General features: G+C 39.1%; 1 protein-coding gene across 1 annotated transcript; it reads right to left on the minus strand.

Annotated features, from left to right (window-relative positions):
* Positions 1 to 3,509: 3,509 nt before the first annotated feature.
* LOC100888306 lies at positions 3,510 to 5,549 on the minus strand. Its single transcript, XM_011668369.2, has 3 exons — positions 5,495 to 5,549; positions 4,894 to 5,007; positions 3,510 to 4,432 (listed from the first exon to the last, which is right to left on the minus strand). Exons 1-3 carry the CDS (start codon positions 5,547 to 5,549, stop codon positions 3,510 to 3,512), a joined length of 1,092 nt encoding a protein of 363 aa, XP_011666671.2.
* Positions 5,550 to 13,267: the final 7,718 nt, after the last annotated feature.

Raw genomic sequence — 13,267 nt, forward strand, 5'->3', positions numbered from 1 at the left:
CCTGCATGTAGTCAAGATGGATGATTCAAGAAAAGCAGGACATGAGTTAGCAAATACCCATGCAAGGTTGCATGCATACATGTACATAATTTCCATCAGTCCATTACATTTTATCTTCATTCTTCGGCACGGGCGTATCCTTCGACGCCCTCCTCGTTCTAGATGTGGCCTTTGTTATTATCGACCTAGGCTTCTTCACCGAAGCTTTCGCTGTATAAGATAATGAGATGAATTCTTGGGATGCAGAGGACATTTCGGGACATTGCGTGTATATGAAGTAGCCTCCCTCGACAAGGCTGCAGTGAAGGACTTTGACACTGTCTTTGAAGGCTTCATACTCTTAGCTGTGCTAGATTTGGATTTCTCGATTAGGATGTGCTGCCGAAATAGCCATTTGCTCAGTCCTGAAAGGGAATCATAAGTATTATCATCCTAAACACTTTTGTAATACTCAATCTTGTGTTCCTCTGGAAGCTTCTGTTTGATTTGGCTCAGCATGATCCTACTGTTGAGCTCAAGTCTGCATCTTGTGTGGTCAGGGAATCGACCGCATGGCTCGCCATGTAAGGAGGAAGCATGCAAAGCTTAGCGAGGAAGAAAAAAGGGACTATAGGGAGAAAATTCTAAGAGTAAGTTATTGTACCTGTTTCGCTAACACGTATCTATAATATCATTGTATAGTTTATAGCTATCCAATCCTTAATGCTTGCTTCTCTATTTTTCTTGTGTAAGGACTTGTGATTTAGTAGAGGGATTTCCTAGTGGTGTTGCCTGTGCACCACTTCATAAACGGGGGGAGGGGTGCATTGTTTTAAACTATCAGAAGCACAAGATCACCCACATCTCAATGATGTCACTCTTCCTGTCAGGGTTTCAAAAAACTGTTCTGACGTAACCAAAGCCAACTGCCACAAAGGATTTGGTAATCTGTAATATTTCATTTTTTTAATGCAAGGACAAACCCGGTTTTAGCTAGTCCTTGGGCACCTGGAAATTTCAAGCATAATTTCTTGATCTTCTATAACTTTCTTAATTCATCAGGTCATGTTTCCTTTACAGATTATACAATCACTTATCATTATCATGTTCTGTTAATGGTTTAATTCCCTACCTAGTATTCATCCATGTACTTCAGAATTCTGAGTGCCAGGCAGAGATGATGGGCCTAGTCTCTGCTTATTCTTGTATTTTTGACTGCCAATTAAAGGAAAACGAAAATTGGTTGATTGGGTTGTTGACAGGCATCATAGACATGTGGGCTGTTGCCCAGATGCTCGATTGAAAGACACTCCTCTTCAGATGTTGATACATCTTTGGTTGGAGGAATTTTCTCCACATCCCTAGTCTTCTGTGAGAACATCCTCATTTGGACGAGGTCAACCTCATTCGGACGAGGTCAACATCATTGTCCTTATTTGATTCATACAGCCGACAGACAATTAAAGTTTGTAGCCACTTCTTTCAATCTCGCCGACGTTTTGAATGGATTGTCAACAATACTTGTGAATTGTTCCATAAGGGACGACACTTCATGCATCAACATGCAGCAGGATCATTAATCCTTGAACTTGAAGGAAGATATTCTGTCTGATCCTGTGAATTCGTGGAAAAGGGCCATGGCCTTGGGTGTTATTTTCAACTGTATGATTCTACTTTCTCAAAGAAACAAAAATATATATAAACATCAATACTACAAATAACATACCAATTTAATACTTTAGCTTTAATATTATTGTTTATCAGTTTCTCAATTTGAGTTGGAGACAAAAAAACTAGCTGGATGTAGAGACGAACCTGTTCGATTTTTCTGACTCTGGTATTTATTGGCCCTGACTTTCATGTTGGCCCATTTCGTCTTTACATCGGATGCACTCCTCTCCATCCCGCACTGGAGCCTTAGCACCTCAGCACACTTCCCCCAGTACTTCGCCTTCCTGGATTCGACCTGAACAGTACAAATGTTTGCAGTCAAAATTTGTCACTTTACTTTGTTATGAAGAAGTAGTCTTGTTTTTTTTTAAAGAAAAAGACTACTTGTAAAGTAGCCACTAAAAATGAAGTAACTGATGGAAAAAATAATTCTGATCAAAGTCTACACAGGTTTCTTCTTATCACAGCAGACATGTGTTGTTGAGCCCATTAGCAACTAGAGATTTTGTAAAAAATGGCCTACTTATTACTCACTGGCAGATATTGCAATATTGCTCTCATTTTGACATTGTTCTGAACAATATGAAATAACTCCTTACACGTTTATTTCTGTACATTACAAGTTTTATTTGAGGACACCCAAGCACTTCAGTTCATCACCTGCAGTCCCTTCACCCCTAAGGAGTGCCTGCAAAACTCTTTGTTCAGTTTCGTTGAGCATTCCTAGGAAAGACCGTAGCATCGTATCTTTGGACACTGTAGAGTTCAAGGCAGCAGTCAAAGTGGCTTTGTTGAACTGTATAGGCCAGTATACCAGAAGAACATAGGCATGACAGAGAAAATGGTGTATCACATGTTTATTTTTTGACAAATTTTTGTTGACTTTTGACCTTTAAAAAGTTTGATATTCATGTATAATACAAACAAAACAGACACATTTTTTATACAAAATAAAACAAAATAAATGCAAGAGTTGTTTTGCTTTCCAATAAATATGGAATAGATTTGAAAAATCAACAAACAAACAAGTAATATATGTAGTCTCAACTCAAGACCTTGAGTTTTCTGGGTAGCGACATATCAATGTATGACATCACAAGTTTGGGTAAGAAATTCCTATGAAATAAAGTGTAGTTTTTTATATTGCATCATGTGAAAACGTTAGTTTACCGATAACTACAAACACACACACACACAAACCCACCCACCCACACACATACACAAATACACAATGCATGTGTAATACTTACAATACATATCAACAATATCAATTGTTCCCATTGCACAGAATATGGAATCCATATTCTAAAATAAGCACAAGTGTTCTGAAAATTCCCAGTGTTCTTGAAAATATCCATGGATGTGTTCAATACTTTGTTATGATAATTCAAACATTATGCCACTCATTGAAGCTCATTTGGCGGCACATATTCAGCCGACATCCTGTGTAGCCAAATTTGGTCTGGATTCTATCCACGTATGGTGCTCTCCTTCCAGCTTGCTTGCACATGACACAGATTTTCTTCCTATCAGCAAAGGCCACAAGACTATAGCCAGGAACAATGTTCTTGGCCACAAACTTCTCGATGGGACGCTGTCCATCGGCACTCGATCACCGCTTTCATGAAGTAAAACCATCCCCAAGCTGATGGAGAATGGCCAACTTGAACACTTTGAGGGACCAACTCCTTCTGTTCTTTGGATGGGGTCTTGTTGATAACTCCCACAAGATGTAGGCATTGAGGATAGCTATATTCAAGAGCCCCCAGAAAAGTACTGCCACCTTCTTCCCGTTCTCCCAACATCGTAGTAGCTACGGAGTTGATCTGCATGGTCAACATCTCCCATCCGCGCCTATTTTAATCAGTGATGACCGAAGGAATGGAGATGATTTCCTCTCGCCTGAAGTTGGTCCGCTGCTTCTCAACATAACTTCCATCGTTGTTTGTGGATAGCATGTACACATCCTTGTTGTTCTTCCATTTCGTCACCATGATGTTGGCCTTCACCCACTTGACAGTGTCATACTTATGCAGCCTCATGTTGGGCAGTTCACGGGGGACTTCAATCCGATTGCTCCTGAGTGCACCCCAGAAGTATGTGTCAACTTGGAGGAGGTCTGCAGCTAGCGGCAACAAAGAAAAGAAATTCCCTGTATAGACAGTATGGTTGCTCAGAAGATATCTGTTCATCAGCCCCATGACAACTGTGTAGCAAAGGCCAAACTCCTGCACAAGTAGGGCATTTATTCCACATCCTGTATACACTTGGAAAGCTAGACAGTATGCAGTTGCTGAATCACAAAGGCACCACAGTTTTATGCCCCACTTTATAGTTGGTTTCTTGGGCATATATTGCTTCCAAGACAGTCTTCCGTTGTATTTTATCATGGCTTCATCGATGGAGAGTGACCGTCCTGGTACAAACATGTTTGGGAAATTCTCCTGGAGTATATTGACCAAGTTCCTGACCATTTGAATTTTGTCATTTTCGTCATGGTCTTCACGGATATTGCTACAGTGAAAGTAAGGACAAAGTTTCTTGTACCTGTTCTTTGTCATCAGCTTTGATATGAACTCATTTCTCAGAGCCTGATCTTGGGACCAGCAGTCCAGGTATTTGGATGTTTTGTTGATTCCCATTAGAATGTTGATCACCACGTATGCTTTCACTTCATCAGCATTGGTAGGAGTCCATGAAGGAGCTGAAGAAGCGTACTCATTTTCTTCGTTCGGTTCTACTGGGGGTCTTTTTGTGGCTGCATATATGTTAGTATTTCTCACTAAAACCTCGAAGAAATCTTGTCCAACAACATAAAGAACCTCTCTGCTGCATCAATGATTTCAGATAGGCTTTTAGTTTTAGGCCTATGTTCCCTGATAAGAATAACTATTGACTGAGAAGTACTATTGAAAAACTGTTCCATTAACAACAGCTCAACAACATGCTCATATGTCGGCTCAAATCCAGCCAATTTCAACCAATTTTCAAAATAACTGTGTTCTGGTTATGAACTTAACAGGTGATTCCCCATTCTCGGGTCTAGCGCTACAAAATTTCTTCCTAGATCCTTCACCGTTTAAATCAAACCTCTCTAGAAGCGCCTTCTTCACCAGATAAATCACTATGTGCCATGTAGTTTGCTAGTCTTCTCCACTTACCGGGAGACAGTCTGTCCCTTACATGTACTTACCGAATCTACCATGAAGTAACTTTCTAATGACCTTCCACCAGTTGCCTCACCTTTGGCTTGATGCTTTTTTGTCTTAATATGCTTCTGTAGTAACCTGAATCCCTGTGACTTGCTCCCAACTGTTCTGCCTGCTCGAAAGGAGCCCAGGTCCTTACCGACCACTCCTTCAGTCCGGTAGTGGATAAAAACATTTTCTTACACACTGGCTTTCTTGGTTGCTTGGATATGGGAGGAGGAGCTCGGCAACTACGAACCAATATAGAATGGATTTGTTGCACATGACAACCACAAGTTACGCCTAGTAAGAGACAGTGCATAAAATCCACAGGAAAACCCCAACAAACGGGAAGTTCTGGTAGATTAATCAATGGACCGGGTCCTTTCACTCCCTTAACAGGTCTATTCTCCTGAATTGACAGAATCATGTCTTGTAACATTTCATCATCGGTGCGATCATTATATTTGCATACATCAATAGGATATTTAACAGTTCGTTCAACTACTTTTTGTGGGTGATAGCAAAGACCACAGCCATAGGGACCATTAAACCCAATGGTGTTTTGCATGGAGGAACGTGCAGGGTATCAGCACAACAACAAAGACCAAAGAGTTTACTTCGGACCTCATCGTCGCCTCATTTCCAAGAAATACCTTCTTCAGCCAATCCTTTTGCTTTCTTTACAAATTGCTCTAAGAAAATCTCCATTTTGGGTTCACTCTTTCCACACCAGATACCTGCGAGTAATAAGTTATTATGTCGGAGCGTAGGAGCTAATTCATTTATCATTAAGAATATTGGCCACGTAGAAAATCGGGGAGACTTGAATACAGGACATCCATCAGTGTTGAAAGTATATGAGAAATTTTTGTCATAGCCCAATAATTCTTCATCAGCCATCCTTTTCTTATAAATATCTCCATCATATATATCTTCAATTTTTTCAGGGGACAATTTATTCCTATTTCTCCAATGTGAAAGATGTGCTGTTGTATCTGGTCTCTAAAAAAGTGACTTTACTTTTGTGAGAAGTTCTGCTGTAATGAAGAAATTTTGTTGACACAAATTATTCACAGCACAAAGGTGACTGCAGTGTGGACATAACAGATTGTCTTCTGTAAGCACATTGTATGACTTCACATAGGCATAGCACGAGACACAATAGAAATGGAAGGTTAATTCTAATTCTTGGTTTGAGAATACTTTTTTGAAATTCCCATCAACATGACCAAACAAAGTGTTTATAGGTTCACACAGTTGGATAGCAGCTATGGATGAAAGACAGTGTCTCATCACAAATGACAATATCATTAAAATTGCCTCAGCCTTTCTAGTTTGTGTCCCGTTGAAAAGAAGCTCGTAGTACCTCCTCACAAATACTTTGTCAGGCCACACATCCAGGTCGTACATATCCTCAACATTCTTGCAGACGAATGAGATGTGAAAGGACCCAAATCTGGCTCTCCCTGATGCTATTTTGCGGCAAGTGACTGTTTCTTAATTTCTTCTCCACCTGTTTTTACATCCGGAAGGGGATGCAACAGTGTGGAACTGCAACGGGTGATACAGACTTTTCAATAAGTATTTTGCATTCACATGACGTTTTAGCTTGCCACCACCAGGAACGTCAGTGAGTACGTCATCGAACTCCAAGAGTAGCGAGGACACCTGTCTTTGCTCCTCGCCTGAAGTTCCTTGGCAACTTTGACGTCGTCGAACTTGGAAATAGCAGGAGAGACTCGGGAGGCAATTTCCTCTCATATCCAACTTCGTCACTGTCATTCATACCGACAATCGTATCATCTTCCTCTTCAACAACCGAAGTCGCAGCTAGTTCCAGCACTGCTGCAGTATGAACCTGGCTCACTTGGTCGTCTTCTCGTCGCAAGTACCGCCTTGAGAGATTGGCATGAAAAGTGGTGACTCTCTTGCCCAGATCAACCTTGTAATCTAGCTGTCCTTGTGTCTGTACAATATGGAAGGGGCCCTTCCAGTGCATCAGAAGCTTATTGTGGTCCGTCGGAAGAAGCACCAATACCTCGTCACCAACCTTGAACGACCGCTTCTTCGCCTTATGTCGACGAGGTAATCTATGGATGTTTGCAAATTGCATTTTGACTATTTCATCATCACTTGTAGGCTTATTCATGAACAAAGCAATCTTCTTCTTCACAATGCCCTCCACATCCTCATTTGCGTGGTTTGCACAACATACATTAGGAGATTTTGCTTTCTCTCGTGCAATTCTGCTGCAAGTAACTTATTCGCACATTCTCGCTCTACTCTTTCAAGCTCCCTCTGTAGTTGCGGGATTCGTTCCTTCTCCAAGTCCATAATTCTGTTAGCATTGATGAGATGAATTTCCCTGTGCTTCCAACAGTTTGGCTTCAGCTGCCTGTTTATCTATTTTAATGATTTCAATCCAGAGTTTGTGCTATCTTATTTTTAGAATGTGCTCTTTCCATAAAATATCTAGTCTCACAGCTTGCTCCTCCTCTGCCAACTCCACCATCCTTTCCTCTGCTAAGCGACATCTCTTGTTTTGAGAGGGGAAACTCGACGCTCGCTTCACAGAATAATAATATAATAATAATAATAATAATAGCCTAATAGTCCACTCCAAATTTTATTAAACCGAAACGGAAATTCTTTTTGCCCAATTGATCGTGAGCCCGGCAGCCACTGAGCAGCGCCAGATCGACATTGCTCAGAAGGAGTCGTCAGAAGAGAAGTGTTGATATCTGTATTGCTGTATGGTTCAGATTCAGAATAATTTGATACATTAAATTATGTTGGATTAAATACTTTGATGAGACAAATTTCCCTGTGCTTCCATCAGCTTGGCTCAGCTGCCCATTTATCTATTTTAATAATTTCCATCCAGAGTTTGTGCTTTCTTATTTTGAGATTATGCTCTTTCCATAAAATATCTAGTCTAACAGCTTGCTCCTCCTCCGCCAATTCCACCATCCTTTCCTCTGCAAAGCGACATCTCTTGTTTTGAGAGGTGAAACTCAATGCTCGCTTCACAGAAGGAAATTATTGTATAGTTATGAATACCTTGAAAGGGGTAGTGGGGTCACAGTAGATGCACTAGGCTTGGAGGCTCGACCTTCAGACGTAACTTCGAATGAGGTTGTCCTGTTGCCACTCGCCAAAAAAGTAGTCTATATTTGTAGTCTTCTAGACTACTTTCTAATAACCAAAATGAAAAAGCTCCAAATAGTATTATTACAAACACTGAGAATGTAGTCTAGAAAGAAACGGTGTAAATTAGACTTTGCATAGGCCTTATATATAACTTATAAGAAGGAGATGCATTTTGAAATTTGACATGTGAATTTCATTTTCAGGGGAGAAAGAAGTAGACCCAAAACCAAGTCTAATTTGTATTTCTTAAGTGCAAACGTCATTATGAATGTTATCATCTTGTAGCAAATTTCATAAGCTTTCTAATGATGTATAATTTGTGGAGGTTTCAAATTACAAAGACATGAAAAAGATGATTTACTCGGAACGTTTCCACGCACGGGGCCGGGGCGCGGGCAGACACTGACCAAACAACTTTTTCAAGAAGGTACGGACCCCTACCAAGCCCAGGCCCCAGACCCAGCCCAAGGCCAGTGAAGGCAGTGTCCGATACGGCACTTTTTTCGCTTCGACAACATCAACTGGTGATGTTAAATGTGATGAGCATTACGAGAAAATGACATATGATGACATAAATGGTACCCTGGGGTACCCAAAAAAATTTGGCCATTTTGTTGAATTATTATTTTTTTTTTTAAGGCTGTACCCTGTGTTACCAAAAAGTGGGAAATTATTTTTGTGATTTTTTAACCTTCAATTGTGTCCAATGTTCTTGTAAAAAATCCTTTAAGTCCTGTATTTCTAAAATTCATTGTTGTTATGAGTAATTATTCTATTATTGATATCATTTCATGCTGTTATGATACACCCTGTATTATTATTGTGGTATAATTAAAATTATTAATTATAAATGAAAGTTCTATTTTGTGTTATGATGCTATCTGTGTACAGCAGTCATGATAATCTCATGTGTTGTGAATAAACAAATTTTCCAATTGAATAATAAAAATGAAAACATTATGAAGTGGTATTATCTTTTATTTTCTGTCTTGTCAAGAATGAGGAGAATTTCTCTACAGCACGAGATCGAGCTCTTTCAACTTTCTCGGCCCTTGTAATCTTCCGTCTTTTACGTCCTTTCCCTTTCAGTAAATCCCCGTATCCACCATCACCTTCCACCCATGGCATTTTCAAAGTTTGAAAGTTTGACAGTAACGCGCGCGTTAACTATGTCGATGATGCGATGTTTGTTTGTTGTTGTTTTTTCGAAAGAGTATACAGGTACGGTACGTACGTGCAATAACATCAAGTTCTAAAATAGCCGCGGGTCGGGACCGGACGCCGGAGCTAGCTAGCACTATAGTGTGCGATAGCCACCGTAGTGCGCTTGTGATCGTGAGCGAGCGCTATAGCGCGAGCAGTGCATGCATGCACACCATGCATAGTATACACCATAGAGATACCACGGAACTATGTACACGCACTTCATACATTGTACTCGAGTGGACGCGAGATGGCGCTACACAACGCGGTACCCCGGGGTAACGCGTGGTGCATCATATAAACCATTGAAAACTTCCTTAAATTACTCCTGTCAATAACAAAAGCCAGTATCATTGTCCTGGGATCCTTGCTTACCTTTTCCAGGGCAGTTGAGAACTGTTTTCTTTTCTTTCCTTTCTTTTCGTCGAACTTCTGTCGCACTCCAACAGGCTTGCACAATGCACGAAGTTTGCGAGGTGTCACGTGACAAGGTTTGCACACGGCGTGCTCGCCATCCACTTTCGAAAAGTTCGGAAAGCTGTTAGGAAAGTTAGCATATCGTTCGGAAAGTGTTAGGAATGTTAGGAAAGTGTTCGCAAAGCGTTAGGAAAGTGACCCAATGTTAGGAAAGGGGAAGAAGTCGGATCCGCGCTCTGTACGGCCATTGTACTCTCCGCTGCATGCTCATCTCCACGTGATTCATCGCTGTCACCTTCCAACATTTTTCTATCCTTATTCTTTCTTGTAGATCTTATATTCAATGACGCTCGAGGATCTGATTGCCCTCGGGAGAATAGTATGATTTGATGTTCCTCTGATGCGAAAAGTTTTAGCTTGTTCCGAGAATGAGTCATTGTATATTTGTTTGATATCCCTTCACCTGTATCATTCCTTGGACACTTTTGTAATAACATGTACCGTACTCACATTCACATCACACATTAAACAAAACAACAACAACAAAATTGCACAGCTGAAATGAAACAATTGAAGTAAAAACGTGTGGTGAGTAGAATGATGACAGATGAATGATGGCGGAGTTACCACCGTTTTACTTACGGTGCGGTGAAATGTATGAAATGAAGAAGACAAGACAAGACACAGACTAAACAATAAACTAACCTTATATTAGACGTAAAAGGATACAGACTGGATGCTTGTCTAGATGCTGAACAGGCTTTGACACGTAGCAGAATCCAGAAGTAGAAGTAAAAGCTCAGCTAATTAATGATGCTCAGATATAGTATAGATAGTAAAACCTCTATCCGTCGGAAGGTGACGTCAAAAGGGTAGATTCTCGTCTCTAGGCTGGAAGTTGGTTTCCCATGTGTACTCATCAGCTATCAAGATCTCGAATGACCCGGTGCTTAGGAAGTTGGATCATTGCCGCGAGTCGCGCGCCCGTAAACGGACGATAAACGAATACGTAAGCGCATCCAAGATGCATACATATGTATATGTATGTGAAATACCTGCGCTCTAGTAAAATGACCTGCGCCTGGTCACACATGTATCTACGCGTTCACGAATATACAATGAGAGAACTGGCATAACAAATGCCATTTTACAACACAATGAAGGATGTAAATATGTTAAGCTGGCGCTAAGCTGCCTCTAAGCTGCCTAAACAGTTTCCCTAGGGAAGAAGTGAAATATTTGTGACGTCAGAAATAAGAAATGAACTATTCGGCAAGAAACGTCTTTCCTAGCAAAACTATTCTTTTTTTTGTTGTGTACACTCCTAATGCAGAATCTTACAACATGGTATATCAACATGTATATTGTCTTTACCTACTCTGGTGTCTCCCATATTCCATTGTGTTGTAGCTGAGACTATGCTCTACAAATGTACAAAAATACAATTTTTGATCCGAAGACGGGATCATGGTCAAATTCTGAAGAATGCAAAATCTGCCATTATGGTTTCTACTTGTATGTATGCTATCTCCAATTGAGTTTGTGTTATAATTCCGACATTGATAGTCATTTAGGAATGATTTTTGGTATGCATGAACTTGACATCATGGGTAAACTTTTGGTCACACTCATTGAAGTGCACATCAAGGGGGACTGAATTTGTTCATATGCATGTAATATTAAAAATGAAAGGTGGGATTTTTTTAAAAGCCCAAATTATTTTATTGACTCTGTGTTATTAGATGATCGGCCGGGTAGTGTAGCAAATCTCCAAATTAGCTTGTACATAGCCGTGTTATGTGGGTGGAGGGTGGGATTTTAAAAAAAAAGACCAAACCTCCATTGGAGTTTTTACATGTGTTGTGTCTTGATCAAAGCGACAGATCACTTTATTGTCTTGTTATTATAATAATTATTATTATTATTATTTGTGTACTACATATGTTGTGTCTTAATCAAAGTGGCAGATCACTTTATTGTCTTGTTAAATTTTGTGTATTGTGTGTGGAAATCATTTCATATATACTTTATTAATATTTTTTATTTTTCTGAGTAATGTTATAATATGCCATAATTATCATTATTATTATTTGTGTAATTGTGTACTACACTTGTGTCTCCATCAAAGGGGCAGATCACTCTATTGTCTTGTTATTATTATTATTATTTGTGTATTGTGTGTGTAAATCATTTCATATACTTTATTAATATGTTTTATTTTTCTGAGTATTGTTACAATATGCCATGATACTCTTTAAATTATATTTTATATTCATGCTATTAAAACTTGAAGAAAAAGATCTAACAGTTCTGTGATACAAATTATTGCTTGTACCGTAAGCTATTTTTTTCAGGGGAAGAGAGATATGAAGAAAAGGTGAGAAAGAGGCTTTAATACAGAGAGAGAGAGAGATAGAGAATGAGAAAAATGAAAAGGCTGAGCTTCTGATTTCACATAGTACTACCTTGCTACCTATTTTTTCCCCCAATTTTCTTACTCCAATTTTCTTACTCCTAAGGGGGGAATGTTGTTAGATGCCATTTTTTCCCAGCGAATCCTCTCTTTTTTTCTTTTTTTTTACAAGGGGGCGTGGTTGAGGGGAAAAAGAAAATCCTAATTTTTTTTTAGTGCTCACTATCACCCCTGATATTAAAGTGTCTTGAGCACCTTTTGCATGGTGGATTTATCTTTAAAATCTCTGAAATCATTTTTATTGAAGGTCAATATTGTAGGAACACTAAAAACAGTATTTGTGTGTTTTCCGAATGGAGCGATGACATATAATATGCACCGAGTCAGGTAGTCTATAAAACGAAATTGATCTTAACTTCACTGTTGACCTTAAAGTTGCAATAATTTTCCTTTACCTATTTGATGAAATGATACTGAAAATATGGTTTATTATTGAAATACATGTTTTAAGTTTATATGTTCTCCTTGCTTGATTGATCCATCTCTTTGACTCTTTAGATTGATTAACAGAGTTCTGAGGGGATCATGTAAACTTCATTTATCAAGAATAAATCATATTCTCACAATCACTTCATGACAACAAATAAGAATAAATTATTTAACTTTATGGCCGGGTATTAGTGTAGCAAAGTTTAATTATTTATGCATATACCATACAAATTCATTTGTAATTAATTTATTTCAAATTCCCTTTAGCTCTTCGTGGGTTGATAATTATTATAGCAGTTTAGACTCCTCAATCTTTGTAAAATTAAGTCATATTGCATCTAAGAATCTTCTAGTATATTGGACATGTAATAGAATGTATTGAAAGCTCCATGGACTTCGTCTAGAACCATTGAGCAAGAACCCTGATCGTTACCGAGATTTTTTCCTCAATTGATTCTGCAAGATCGCGAAGAACACAAAGAAATTTGTCGATACAAAAGTGATGAGGTAGCTAACTCGAGTCTTCAGTCATGATGATCAATGCAATATTCTGGGAGTAGAAGTCAGCGAACGTATATAGACTTTATTAATTTCATTATAAATCAAACTCGAAATACAAACTGAATATATGCAGTTATGCTCAATATTAATCATACCCTTTCTATCAGCAAGTTCCTTCATGTTAGTTGATTTGGGGTCGCATTGAATTCATGAAATTGTTGAAGGTCTCTTCTTTCAGGTTAATAGCTGTTTA

Source organism: Strongylocentrotus purpuratus, unplaced genomic scaffold (assembly GCF_000002235.5).
Source record: "Strongylocentrotus purpuratus isolate Spur 01 unplaced genomic scaffold, Spur_5.0 spur5_scaffold_11, whole genome shotgun sequence".
NCBI classification, from domain to species: Eukaryota; Metazoa; Echinodermata; class Echinoidea; order Camarodonta; family Strongylocentrotidae; genus Strongylocentrotus; species Strongylocentrotus purpuratus.